Here is a 12925-nt window from a genome sequence, read left to right as displayed (position 1 = left end):
ACCTAACATGACGCAACCTTGTATTCTTATTGCCATCAATTGTTCTCAATCTGCCAGGATTGGAAGACAGGAGCATACATGAGCGTTGTGAGTAAATATACGCAAAAAGAAGAGATAAAACTGGGAGGGAACGGAGAAGGATATGAAATGAAACGAAAGAAGACACATATTCACAGAATATGTGGAAGTTAAGATGCTGCCCCCATGACCGGCATTCCCCTAATACTCCTGTTCACCTGCAACAACCAACAGTAGGCAGAAAGCAAGGATTGAGCCCTCGGCCCCAAGGCACATATGAGCAGCGCCAGGCCGCAGTCCACTACACACTCTTCCAGTTGTAGAATGAATATTGCCAACTCCCAACTGTCCCAAATTTATCTCTGATGTCCGCTATTCTGCGAAGACATTGACCGAGAGGAGCTTCTGCTCAGCGACGTGGGAGAATTGGGCTGTGACGATTCGGGGGTAGAATGATGGAGCGAGGAGACGGCACTTCGGACTGTCCCTGCCGCTGCCTCGGGGTTGCAGTGAGCACAGACGAATGTGTTAAAGCCCAGCCCCTGGCAGCTACTACAATCCATAACTCTGGAAAACCTTAAGCCAACATCAGAAGTTTGGGTACAAACAGGGAAGCAAACCTTCGAGGGTTTCCAGCGCAACTTCTGCATGTCAGGGCTATTCGACCTCCGCCTGTACATGATATGTGTTCTGGATCAAGGTGGAGTGTTGAACGTGCCAGGTGGGCCATGTGTAGACAGGATGGTGGTGTAATTTTCGACCAAGAAGCAAGAGAAAAAGTCAGGGTGGACAAGTTATTTGGATGGCATTGACGATGACCGATTCGGTGGAAGAACCCATACTTAAATACTCTTTTGAACCGCTTCTTCCGACAGATAGGTATATTTTTGCATCGAGATTATCGGCATATGCATTTCATAAAAAGCCAAGGCTAAAGGCAGAAGCGGGAATGCAGAAGGATAATGCCAGCAGCGAAGCCAGGCTGCTCCTTGCACGGAGCGAGTACTATTTATCCTCTATATTGGAACCGTGGCACTATGCCAGGGAGATTGTCCTACTGAGCTTCGAGTCAATGGACGCTGGTGGAATCCGCATTGGCAATATTGAATCGTTGTCCAACATCCTCTTGTCGGAGGATACTTAGAATGGATCAGCAGGACATCGATTCCAGTGATCGAGGATGTTGCTTTTCGGTAAAGTCGGTATCCTACCCATATCAATGACACGAATACGGGCAATGCGGCATGGTCAAGGGTCATCAAATGGCTGCATAATCTGCTTAAAATGCAGCAAGTAAGCAAAGATTGACTACACCCAACAGGTCCTTTGAGCCATGTCGGACTGTGGAAGGTTTGAGGCATCCTTGATCCATTAAGCCGGGTCAGAACCATAGTTGTTATTCCGAACATTATCAACCGGACCGAGGGCGTGCCTGCGAGCTGCGCCTAGGGCGGGTCGGGATAAATGCGGCACAGCGAACATGATATTGACATTATCAATCCTCAAATAGCAACAAAGAAAAGAAACGACGACCGGCGCTGACAAGCGCCGATGACAATAGAAGGTGGGGTGTAGATGACGGGAATTAAAACTAGAGGCATGGCAGCCACACAGCGTTGTGTCACTCAACTTGCAAAGTGGTTGAGTAGATACATACCCATGTACATACATACTGACCGCTTCAAATCAGCTGGTACGTCGCTTTTAAGTGTCCAGTTCACTGCTACCCGCGCACGCATCTGTGCAGGAGGGCGTGCAGCCTTGAAATCACCCTCGGTTTAGGGATGTTTAAACAACAACCGAAAACCATAGACGCAGTGGGAACACTGGACGAATAATCAGTATGTGTTAGCAATAACATATGGTGCCTATGGTGGATGTAATCAATCGTGCATACTCAGCATTTGCAGAATTTGATCATTGCGCAAGGTTGAACAATTATTGGTGGACCATCAGTCAGTAAGACGGCAAGGCCCTTAGAGTAGAACTGCATATCTCTGCTTCCTTGGGGAGGAATCAGAAAATCCTTCAGATCACCAAGGAGTGATACGTTTGGCTACTGCCAATGCAGAACCACGCAATGCAGTCGCGCCCCATTCCCAGTCGTGCTGTGACAGAAAGATCAACGGCTGGGGCTGCAATGTCGGAGGAAGTACTACCTCCGATTGGACTAGAGATCGAGATCAAAGAATGAGAAAGACAGAAAAAGAAAAGGGCAGTATCATAAGAATCCTCTTCAATCGACTCCTATCCGAGTAATAGTCACAAAATCGGATAATTGAACCGAAAATATGAACTGCTCCGAAACTAGAGCACAACACCAACATACGTTAGCCTCATGGTGTTTTCCTCGGCGCCGAGTTTCCCGCGCTCTATCTAGATATGAATGTCTCATCTGCTGGACGCTGCCGCCTAGCATAGAAGCCGGAAAGACTTGATGCGGTGCTCCACAACGGTTCAGTCATTTGGTGTAGACTTGTACGCTCCGGCGAGAAAGGATCATTACTCAGGCCAATCAGGCCCATGAAGCTTGGTACCAGAATGGCCTGTGATCGTTTATTGGTCACATGTAAAAGGGTGTTCCTGGGAATATGATGAAACAGGGCCCGTCGAGGAGGCTGTCCTCGGATTACCTGTACGATGCAGGGTGATAAGACTTCGTCACCTTGCAGTCGTCTGCGTGGGGCTTTACCCTCTTGAAGACGGGATTTGACTGCTATTTGAAATTCAAGATCCGGTTCTCGCAGGGAAAAAAAGAAAATATGAAAACAACCACATGCTGCCTAGTGTTTGGGAGCTCGGACACCATAGAAACAGGACCGGTTGCTCGATTTATTGCGTTCGTTGGACAGCCAAACATGTGTGGCTTGATGACGAGGAATGCCAAACAAAATCTAAAAAGGGTAGAATATCATGCGTGTACGAGGCTAAATATATGCAAGTAGCCGGGCCTACAAATCACGCGCGTATGCAATCTGGAACTGGCCCGAAGCGTGCACCATCCTGCGCTCTGTGTATGTACCTCCGAGTTACCTGCCACTTAAGCTGCGGCTGAATGGTATCCCGAAATACAGAGTAAAAGTGACTGGTCGTACAGTGGAACTGGAATCGGTTCACTCAGGAAAGGACATCGCCGTTGATGGTTCGAGCATGAACCCTGGAAAGCACTTGACACACCACGAAAGCGAAGCACGACAGACACTCAAGGAGCACACCAATCATCATAGTTATCAGCTGACTCAACAAGGGCCGAACACCGTTAATCCAAAACAATACCTTGCCGAAGACCGGAGAAAAAAGAAGGTTCGATGCTGGCACAATGAGCGGTATTTGAAACGACCGGTTCCTGTACGCATTTAATCAGCCCAGTGCATCGCGACTACGCATGCTCGGCTACCGATAAGCAAAAGTCGGTCCTGAAAGGACCAACCCTGGAAGGCGAAGGCTACTTCACCACCGGTGAAGCTCGGCCAAAGGTACGGTGCGTTTAACCTTCGAAAGTTATAGATCTCATGCAAGGTACTGAATTGATTGCTATTATTGGCCTAACCGAGAAACATGTCAAAATATCATATAGACGAATGCACCAGCCTGCAATTCTCCTGACCCTAACCCCGAACGATAATACCTAATAGCAAGACGACATTCCCAATCATTAAACTCATGAACGAAGGTAACTCCTAATTGAATGATAGTGCATAATAATCGTAAAAGTCATGCAATGGCCAAGACGAGATCCAACTCGTATCAAAAGCAACCAGCTGGATTTCTAAGCAAAGTAATCCGCAGGGAGCGAGGCAAGGATAGCAATAGTACCGACTGCACCAACAATTGCGCCTAGGGCAGCAGTAGCAGCATGACTCTTGAGATTTGCTGTTGCCGTTGTCTTCAACCGCTTCGACGGTCTCCCGTTGTCTGGGATAGAAAGGCAATGGCTATCGGGCTTTTGAGAAGCGTGTGTGGCAGGTAATTCGGTGAGCTGTGATGGTACGTTTCCCAGTTCGGGTACAGTGATTTGTGGCTGGGCATCAGGAAAACATGAATCATCCTCTTCCTCTGTAGGTCTCTCATCCACTGAGCGATTGTTCTCAGTACAGGGGTAAGTATCCTGAATAACGACGCTATCATCATCCTGGGAATTGATCTCCGCATCCATTGCTTTCCTCTTGAGCCCCTGCCTAGGGATGGCCGTAGCCTTTGACGATGTTGGATCAACATTATTATGGGATGAGGCAAAGGTATCGCATTCTGGCGCACGGGTTTTCTCTGGAAGGGATGAGGATTGCACACCAACATTACTCGGATTGATGTCGCCGCCCGCCTCCGTTCCACGGATCTCAATATCGGTAGATCGGCTCTGCATGTTTTCGTTACCAGGAGCGGTAGCGGCAGGGATTATAGCGTCATCTCGATTATTACTCTCAACAAACTGGGATAGTGAGTTGACAAACGGACCATCTTTATAAGGAGGGCGTGGGCTACAGTGATCTGAAAAAGGATAGGCTGATCCGTCAGCAGGGTGTGCTTGCCAAGGCTCCATTGCCTGTGTGAAGGCAGTGCAATTGAACCCGGCCAGTGAGTGATCGAATAATTTTCCACTCGGATGTAAAGGGAGGCTGGGATTCGCGTCATCTCTGGCAGTAACCGGCCAAGACGTACTCGGTTCATTGAGACTCCGAGAGGTAGTGTCAAAGAGAGGCATACCAATTCCGCAGCTGGCCGCGGTCTGACGGGTAAGATCCGGCGTGCGTCCTTCTGCTTCCTTGCCTTTCGAATAAAACTCCCTACTCGAAGTATCATAATCACCACAAGCCGTGTCTTCTTGTATGCCCTGACTGATATCCATGTATGGAGCAGAGCTTAATCTCACGGAAAACCTCTCGGGGTCAGATTCTTCCTCATCATATGCCGACTGTGACTCGGACATTGAGTCATCCATGGAACCAGGTTGGTCGTCATCTTCACTCTCCCAGTCACTAGGTTCGGCAACTGACTGTTCTCCAGAATCCAGAACTATTGTACTTTCCGGGTTATGAAGAATATAGGAGGTTTGTTCTTGAACCTTGTTGCTGGTCTCCTCTGCGACATCAACAGCTGAGGGTGGAGTCATTCTTGGGGTTGCAAGAGGCTGTTCAGCTTGCTCTCTGTCGATATCAATCGGACTTTGCTGTGATCCGACGATGTCACCACCTTTAGGCGGGGAAGTAATTGGGGAGGAAATCTCCATGACTGAGTCGTCGTCCGAATCCAAGCCAGGATCTGAGTCTGCTGACTCAGAGCTACTTTCAACAGCCGTCACTACTGGGGCTGGGATTGAATCGTAAATCACTTCATTGCCATAATCGTCGTCATCGTCGGGAACGCAGAACGTATTAGTTGCCCGCTTTGGTTGGTGGTTGTTGCTGACATCCAACACAACCTCGTCACTGTACGCTGTTAGTGTATCCAACATCAGTTGTACGCGTGTAGCATACCCAGAATCTATCCACTGGTGTTCACAGCGAACTTTAAGTGGAGGAAAAGTCTCTTTGAAACCAGGTCAGGAAATCCTCTGAACTCTACTTGAACAAAAGACTCACCATGGCCACGAACAACCTCTGTTCCAAAAACCACCTCATCGCCGCTCCTAACAATAGTGTCCTCGCCAGCGCGTATCTTTTCCCCGTTCACCCAGGTGCCGTGCATAGAGTTGCCGTCACTGAGATAGACTGTCTAAAGCCATAGGTATCAGTATAGTCCACAGGATGGATGCGAGGAAATAATAGGTCCTATTAGAGACACTCCGCTAGCGTACCTTGTTGTTTAAACATACACGCAACGTTGCATGATTCCGTGACATCACGCGAGAGTCAAACAGTCCATTATGGTTGGTAGGGATGAGGTTCTTCCTCTCACGTTTCGAGGCGCGGCCAACCTCGATATGATCGTAGTCCGACGTGAATGTCAAGGAACGATATGGAAGGACGTCCGATACGTTAAGCGGGTAAAGGGTGACGATGGCTAGGATGTAGAGTGGTATAAGCCAGGCAAGATTCACTAGCTATAGTTGACTAGAGTTGAAGGAAGATTCACATACCCTTTGTGCCAGGCATCTTGGCTTGTTCAGCACAAATCCGTTCCAGGGAAACAAGGTATAGCCAAAGCCAGTATTAAGGAAGCCAAATATTCCCGACGCAAACTACAACGCGAGTCCTTAGTAGTCGGTACAACAAGTAGTACCAAAACATCCACCGGCTATTTAAAAGCTGTGGGGTGTCGAGGATGTTGCTGGTAGTAAAGCAAGACACGCTCTGTGGATGGTGGAGGTGAGAGGAGGGGCAGGAAAGGGGAAAGGAATGCGTACCTTATGCAACCAGGTCAGCCTGAGTGTAAGGGACGGTCGCTGTCAGGCAGTGAAACACGACAACCACTGGCTTATGCTATCCTGCTACGTAGCAAGTGCACGCATCGGGAAAATGACTCAAACAGAACTGCTCGTTAATAGGTGGAAAGCTGGTAACCCCAACTCTCGTAGATCAGGCAGTAGTTAGATGATATGATTGACGCTACTAGTACTATGTAGGTGGGTATAAGAGCGATACGAGGCGAAGAAGAGGCGAGAAAGGAGCACAGCTTCCGGGTCAGCCGACAGTAATCCACAGAAGAGAGTCCAAATGTAAGACAGATCTTCGCAACTGGAGTGACTCAACAAGAGGAAAGGAAATCCTTAGGGACGGATGAGTTGGTATCAAGATGGAGTTTCAAATGATGACGCTGATACGCAAAGCACTGATAGGCGGAAGAGTGGGGTTTCCGCCTGCCCCGTCAGGTGGACACCCCATGACCATATCATGAGTTGTTTAGTGTTAGTTTCGTCCCTTAGGCTGCAACCAGTATCCATTACACCGTAGTATATAATGAACCCCTGCCCCGAGTATTATTCGCCCACGGTTGCAAAAGCATCAGATTCACCCTCTCAGAACCATGAATGAAATTCCGAATCTCGACTCCCTTTTTGAAATTCCTTACTGTTTAGGCAGATACGGTAGGTCTGATTTGACACCCTTCCAACTCTTCCATTGGCTATGATACATGATTTTTTCCCGTCTTCCCAGTTAAACATGACGCCTCAGGCACCGCACATGCCTTCACTGCAATTTCCTGCTCATCTCTGCCATTCTTCCTACACAAAAAAAGCCCGGTGCTGCATTCAAAAGGAAGTGAAGTATAAGTAAGAGGGGGGGGGAAAAAGAACAAATATGAAAGTGACCTCCCTTGTATTACCCGAACAAGGGGACCGAGAAAGTATATGGGGACCAGGGAAAAGAAGGGGAAGCAAAGCTAGTAAGTACATGCGCAGATGAAAGGCTCCGGCACCCTAGATGTATCAGAAGAGACTAGAAACAAAAGGATCATGGCCAGACATGAGCCATCGCCTGTTCGTTCTAGCTGAGGTATGCAAGTGGGGGGAAAGGAAAAATGACAAACACTATTAATCCAACATATACGTCTTGGTCACTTCAAACGCGAAAACAAAAGAAAGTATGTCTCAATTTACAGACCCGGGGGGCCACCGAGGCCAGCACCCATAGTCTGCAGGCGTGCAGCGAGCTGAGGGTATTTCTCTTGCACTTCGAGCTGTGTCCGGGTTGCCTCGGCGTATGAGATAGCGTTGATAATCTCAGCTTCGGTACGAGCCAGCTCCGCGGCCCTTTCGAAGTACTTGAGAGCCTGTGAGACCTTGCCCTGCTGCAGAAGGAGCTGTGCCATAGTTCCCACAGCGATGTCACATTCAGGGTCAACTAGAGCGGGGTTAGACTATAATCCTTGTTTGCGCATAATAGCAGCGGTAACTTACTGATCAAAGCTTTCTGGCACAGATTCTCGGCTTCTTGGAAGTCATGCTTCCACTGGAACAGAGCGAGCGCCTTGTTGATGAGGGGCAGAACGTTAATTCCCATGGGCTTGCTCTGCTTCTCCATCTCCACGGCCTTATCGAACTTCTCAATGGCCTCGGAGAAATTCTGCTGGTCAAGGAGAAGTTCACCATAGTAGTTGTAGACATCCGGCACATCCTCGAAGTTCTTCACGGATCTTCTGAAAGTGGCCATGGCGGATGCGACAGATCCCATCTTGTATTGTGTTACACCCAGCTGGATGTGAGAGTAGATGAAGGTACGGTCAAGGTCGATGGACTTCTGGTAGTCCTTAGCGGCTTCGGCAAATTCGCCGAGGATGAAGTGAAGCTGGGCGCGGTGGTAGTAGATATCAGCGTCGTCCTTGTTGTGGGAGATAGCGAGTTCAAAGTCGTCCGCAGCGGCATCCTTGTTTCCTATTCACTGTCTGTTAGAAGTGACACGACTACCAATGGTGCTGCGGGATTTAGGGGTGTTTACCAAGTTCAAGGTGCAGACTAGCACGTTTGATGTAGCTCTGAACCAGAGATGGCTGCAGTTCAACGCTCTTGTTGAGGTCCGCCAGGGCAGCCTGGGCATTGCCCTCGAGGTAAGTGAAAGTGGCTCTCAAATTGAGGGCAAGGGCTTCGAATTCACCAAGGTCGCCAAGCTCCAGAGCCTTTTCGAAGGCCGTGGCAGCCTCGTCATAGCCATCACCGGTCTTCAGTGCCATTGCGAGCAGACCCTTGCGCAACTGGCCCTTGCCAGAATCCTCGCTCAAGTCAACGGATTCAGCGAGGCCCTCTGGGAGGGGCTTGGGACGGAAGCTCTGAAGGTAGTTGGACACGAAGGTCGGGCTAGGGAGCTTCTTTCCCTTAGCTTCCAAGATCGCCTTACCCTTTTGCTCCGCAACCTTCTTCAAGAGTCTCTCAAGAGCGACACGGCTGACCTCGTTGGAGAAGCCGTCGATGATGCAGCTGGCAGTGAAGTCGAGAAGGGCCTCGCTGAACTTCTCTAGGTGTTCATACGCAATAGCTCTCCGGTTCAAGGCCTTGACATACTCGCTATCCATGGCAAGGGCAGCAGTGGTGTCTTCGACAACCTTCTCCCATTCGGACAGGACATTGTAGCAGGCAGCGCGGTTCGAGTAGAAGACAGGGTCAGGTTTACAAAGGATAGCTTTTCCGTAAAGTTCGATCGCCTTGTTGTAGTCCTTAGAGCCGTAAGCCTTGTTACCGGCAGCCTTCAGCTTCGCAGCATAGGCTTTTCGTGTCTACAGTCCAGTGTCAGCGCCAGCGCTCATTTATCACCACGGCGCCATTAACCCACCTCTTCCGATAGCTGTCCGACAGTAGCTTCGTCAACTTCGGGGAGTTCTTCAGGAGCTTCTTCGGCCTTCTTCTTCTCTATGGAATCATTAGTTCCAGGCTCGGTGCTGAGCGGTCGGAAACCTGGGAGATCATCTATATGGACATACCGTCCTGAACAGCAGCAGCCTTGGCCTTCTCTTTCTCTTCGGCTTTCTTCTTCTCCTTTTCCTTCTCCTTGCGTCGCTGGTTCTTGCTCTTCTTCTTTTCTGTAGGCTGAGGAGCTTGAGCCGGCCGGCTCGAGTCGGAGAGATAGTAGACAACACCTGCACTGGTCACGACCACAGCGACACCAGCAATGGTATAAACAAGAGCCTTATTCTCAGACACCCATTTCGAGACACGATCCCAGACTGACGCCGATGAAGATGCGGGAAGAGAAGCAGTGTCAACAACCACGTTCTTCACCGGTTGAGGTAGTGGTGATTCGTTCGACATGATGACCCGGCTAGGAACCCGTATTCCTCGATCCTATCGAATTCTGCAACGATTAGCAAGGTATCTATTAGCGAAAGGAAGTAAATAAGGATAAAAAAAAAATACATGGATTGGGGAATACGAACTGGTCCTTGGTGCACGGCGAAAGCCTGTCGGCAGAAGGGCTACTTTTTCGGGGTTGAAAGATGGAAGGAGCGCGGCTTGAAAAGTTATGCGTAGAAGGTGGTCCGGCGACGCAGGAGCGGCTTTCCGCCCGGGCAGCTCGTCATGCAACGCAAGCCAATCACACCCACCACAAAGGGATACTCAGTGCCTTGCTTTCTCCACAATATCAGTGTCGACGGCGAATACCAGGAACCAGCCTGCAATGCCCGATACCGAATGAAATTCTACCACGTCCATTTGTATCCAATGCTTTCCTCTTTATTCCTGTACGATCGGTCGTGTGCGCTGTTCGCTCCAGGTTAGTACTAAAGTACTTCATCCAGATCCATGGCCTGTTGAGCACTGCAATCCCGACATCACCCCTTTTAACGTGGGATATCAACCAATAAGACCCATGGCAATGGCGTCCACTCCCTCAACAGCCTCCTCGGATTCCTTTCAAATCATATCTTCTCTACGTTATGACCCTTCGATTCCGCGTGCGATCGGTGGAAGAACTGCAGAGCCCCGTCTTCTAGCAACCCCGTACTACCTTCTACCTTACCACCAGGATCGGCTCTTGAACGCAGCGATCTGCTTCAATTGGACAAAAGCTATTGAGTTTCTACGGCAAGATTTGGGCCAGTTTACTCAAATTCTAGACACGTTCATACCGGACAAATCGGAATCATGGCGCCTTCGTATTGTTATTGACAGCAGCGGAGCGTGCAAGGTCGAAGCCAATCCGACAGCATCAATGAACCCCTTAAACCTTCTCTACCCTTCCCAAGAGATGTCACAGCCAGACACGTGGCGTGTATATGTTGACTCGGAGCCTACGACCCCTTCGGACTTTACTATGCATAAGACTACTGCGCGTGGGGACTATACAGCGGCGAGGCATCGGTCCGGGATCCTTTCACCCCAAGAGCAGGCAGAGGTGCTTGTAGTGAACCCAAAGGGCGAAGTCATGGAAGGGAGTATCACAACCCCGTACTTCAGGCGACGCAGACCTAGTTCTGAGAAGGATGGCGCGAGCAAAGACGCCGGACCTGAATGGGTCACACCACCGCTCTTAAGCGGTGGCAATGCAGGCACAACTAGACGATACGCCCTCACAGAAGGATTTTGCACGGAGGAGGTGGTCACAGTGGCTGATTTAGTAGACGGCGAAGAGTGTTGGCTTAGTAACGGTGTCAGAGGCTTTATCCCCGGTAGGATTGTATTGATGGACCCGAAAGGGCCCGGAAGGGTCCCACCTCCACGGTAATACATAAAACCGTTCATCTCAAATCTGAGTATGGCCCCGATTTTACTCGGGGATTGCTACATATAGTGTCTTTACATGGTCTGAAATGAAGAAGTGCAAGGGACATTGTGTGGTGGTCATTGATCGTGTAGCTGCAGGATAATGCATCTCTAAACAAATTCGTCTAAAACTGCAGTGGCTCGAAAGTACCACTTGCCTTATTTCTTCTCGACAACAATTGGGTTGGGGTTACCCTTCCACTCTAGTGGACGAGTACTCATATACTCCTTGAGCATCTCCTCGGTTACCTGGGCCCTGCGCTCTTGGAAACCTTTAACATAGGTTTGAAGCTCAGCAATACACCTCTGCTTCATTTCGCCAGTGAGCATCTCTCCCTTCTCATATGCAGTACGAATGCGCTCAAGCTCTTCATCATCCTCCAGGAAGAAAGTGAGGTACTGGAAAGGAACATCGACCTTGCTGTTTCCGCCGAGCTGACGCTGGAGTTCAGCAGTGTCTTGGCCGCCCGAGAAGGCGTACTTGTTGATCTTGTTCTTAATACGGGCCGGTGTATCGTTCATGAAAATGGCGGATGTGTCCACACTAGCGGACATTTTGGAGCCGGGGCCTTGAAGGGCAGGTAGGAAGATTGCATGGATCAGCGACGGTTTCTTGTACTTCATCTTTTCGGCGTTCTCACGACATTGCCGGAAATAAGGATCTTGGTCGATTGCGCAAGGGATCAAACAGGGGATGGACGAGACCTTCTTTCTATCCGTGCCAAAGATATGCGGGAAACTGGTGGCGAAGGCCGAGGCGGACTGAGTCGCACAGAAATGGAATTCACCAATGTTGTTGCTGTCGTTAAACCCGAAAGTTCCCTTTATAGAGTTGATTGTGATGCGCTTGGCCATCCTGCACATGTTCTCGTAGAAAGCGCCGCCAACAAAATCAAAATCGCTGAAGATGAAGGTCTTCTTCATATCGAAACCAACGGCGATAATATCCATGGCATTCGCCTTGGTATATCTCTTTGCGTCCTCGACATCGATCTTTTGCGAATGCATGAATTTCTGGAGGCCAGTTAGCATTACAAGAGGAACGACCGGGAGAAATGTGCGGAACATGCCTCGTCGTCAGTAAGCATGATAACCAATGGGCAATCAAAAACATCTTGCAGCCATCTATATAGTACAGTTTCGTTAGTTATGAATCGCACGATGTAATTGGCAGATTCAGAATACATACTTGGTGAATTCGAAGGGGATTGTGTGTCCAACGTGCATGCTGTCACTACTAGGTCCTCGTCCAGTGTAAAGGTAGAATGGCTGGCCCTTTTCATAGCGATCCAGAATCGTAGTTAATTCACGGTGACTGAAAACAATTCCTCTGCGCATAAACCTGTGAGGGCGATGGCCGGTAACTTTCTCGAAGCGTTCGAGCAAGGCTGGTGTGATAGGAGTGGCACCGAATTCGCGCACCAGCTTGTCGTAGTCAACCGGTAAGAGCTTTCCAGACTCATCAACTCCACCAGAGACGTCAAAAGGCGTGATCTTCTGTCCGACTGCCTTGGAATCGGGCGCCTTTTCGGCAAGGCTCAAAGTCGTGAGCGCCGGGGGTTGACCAGGTTCGTCCGCCATGTTCGAAGATTGCGTCTGCAAAGATGCAAAGGGTGTATAGTGTATAGGACTTGCTGGCTACAGCTCTGTGGTACCCAAAGGCTAGAACGGAATTGAAGACCGAGGTCTCTGTAATAGCACCGCCGTTGCTAATATTGACACCGATATAATTTGTATCTCTGCCCCTCCAAGCAGACACATGATGAGTCATCCTAT

General features: G+C 49.4%; 5 protein-coding genes across 5 annotated transcripts; 1 reads left to right on the top strand and 4 right to left on the bottom strand.

The window, feature by feature from the left end:
• Positions 1–2046: 2046 nt before the first annotated feature.
• On the bottom strand, positions 2047–2437 carry AO090701000779 (uncharacterized protein; the record flags this gene model as incomplete). Its single annotated transcript, XM_023237156.1, has 2 exons — positions 2047–2265; positions 2348–2437. The coding sequence occupies 2 exons, from the start codon at positions 2435–2437 to the stop codon at positions 2047–2049; spliced, it is 309 nt and encodes a 102-aa protein (XP_023092282.1).
• Positions 2438–3787: 1350 nt separating this feature from the next.
• AO090701000780 (FHA domain protein) lies at positions 3788–6110 on the bottom strand (the record flags this gene model as incomplete). Its single annotated transcript, XM_023237155.1, has 5 exons — positions 3788–5444; positions 5493–5544; positions 5598–5730; positions 5813–6018; positions 6095–6110. The coding sequence occupies 5 exons, from the start codon at positions 6108–6110 to the stop codon at positions 3788–3790; spliced, it is 2064 nt and encodes a 687-aa protein (XP_023092283.1).
• Positions 6111–7551: 1441 nt separating this feature from the next.
• tom70 (putative mitochondrial outer membrane translocase receptor (TOM70)) lies at positions 7552–9697 on the bottom strand (the record flags this gene model as incomplete). The annotated part of the gene is made up of 5 exons (XM_001823522.3): positions 7552–7799; positions 7856–8329; positions 8394–9165; positions 9222–9298; positions 9370–9697. The coding sequence occupies 5 exons, from the start codon at positions 9695–9697 to the stop codon at positions 7552–7554; spliced, it is 1899 nt and encodes a 632-aa protein (XP_001823574.1).
• Positions 9698–9964: 267 nt separating this feature from the next.
• AO090701000782 (uncharacterized protein) lies at positions 9965–11111 on the top strand (the record flags this gene model as incomplete). The annotated part of the gene is made up of 2 exons (XM_023237154.1): positions 9965–10160; positions 10186–11111. The coding sequence occupies 2 exons, from the start codon at positions 9965–9967 to the stop codon at positions 11109–11111; spliced, it is 1122 nt and encodes a 373-aa protein (XP_023092284.1).
• A 197-nt stretch (positions 11112–11308) lies between these two features.
• On the bottom strand, positions 11309–12730 carry AO090701000783 (tryptophan--tRNA ligase WRS1; the record flags this gene model as incomplete). The annotated part of the gene is made up of 3 exons (XM_023237153.1): positions 11309–12219; positions 12262–12274; positions 12335–12730. 3 exons carry the CDS (start codon positions 12728–12730, stop codon positions 11309–11311), a joined length of 1320 nt encoding a protein of 439 aa, XP_023092285.1.
• Between the last annotated feature and the right edge of the window lie 195 nt (positions 12731–12925).

Source organism: Aspergillus oryzae, chromosome 5, assembly GCF_000184455.2.
Source record: "Aspergillus oryzae RIB40 DNA, chromosome 5".
NCBI classification, from domain to species: domain Eukaryota; kingdom Fungi; phylum Ascomycota; class Eurotiomycetes; order Eurotiales; family Aspergillaceae; genus Aspergillus; species Aspergillus oryzae.
The sequence above is the reverse complement of the archived record's forward strand: the minus strand, read 5'-3'. Positions and strand labels throughout refer to the sequence as shown.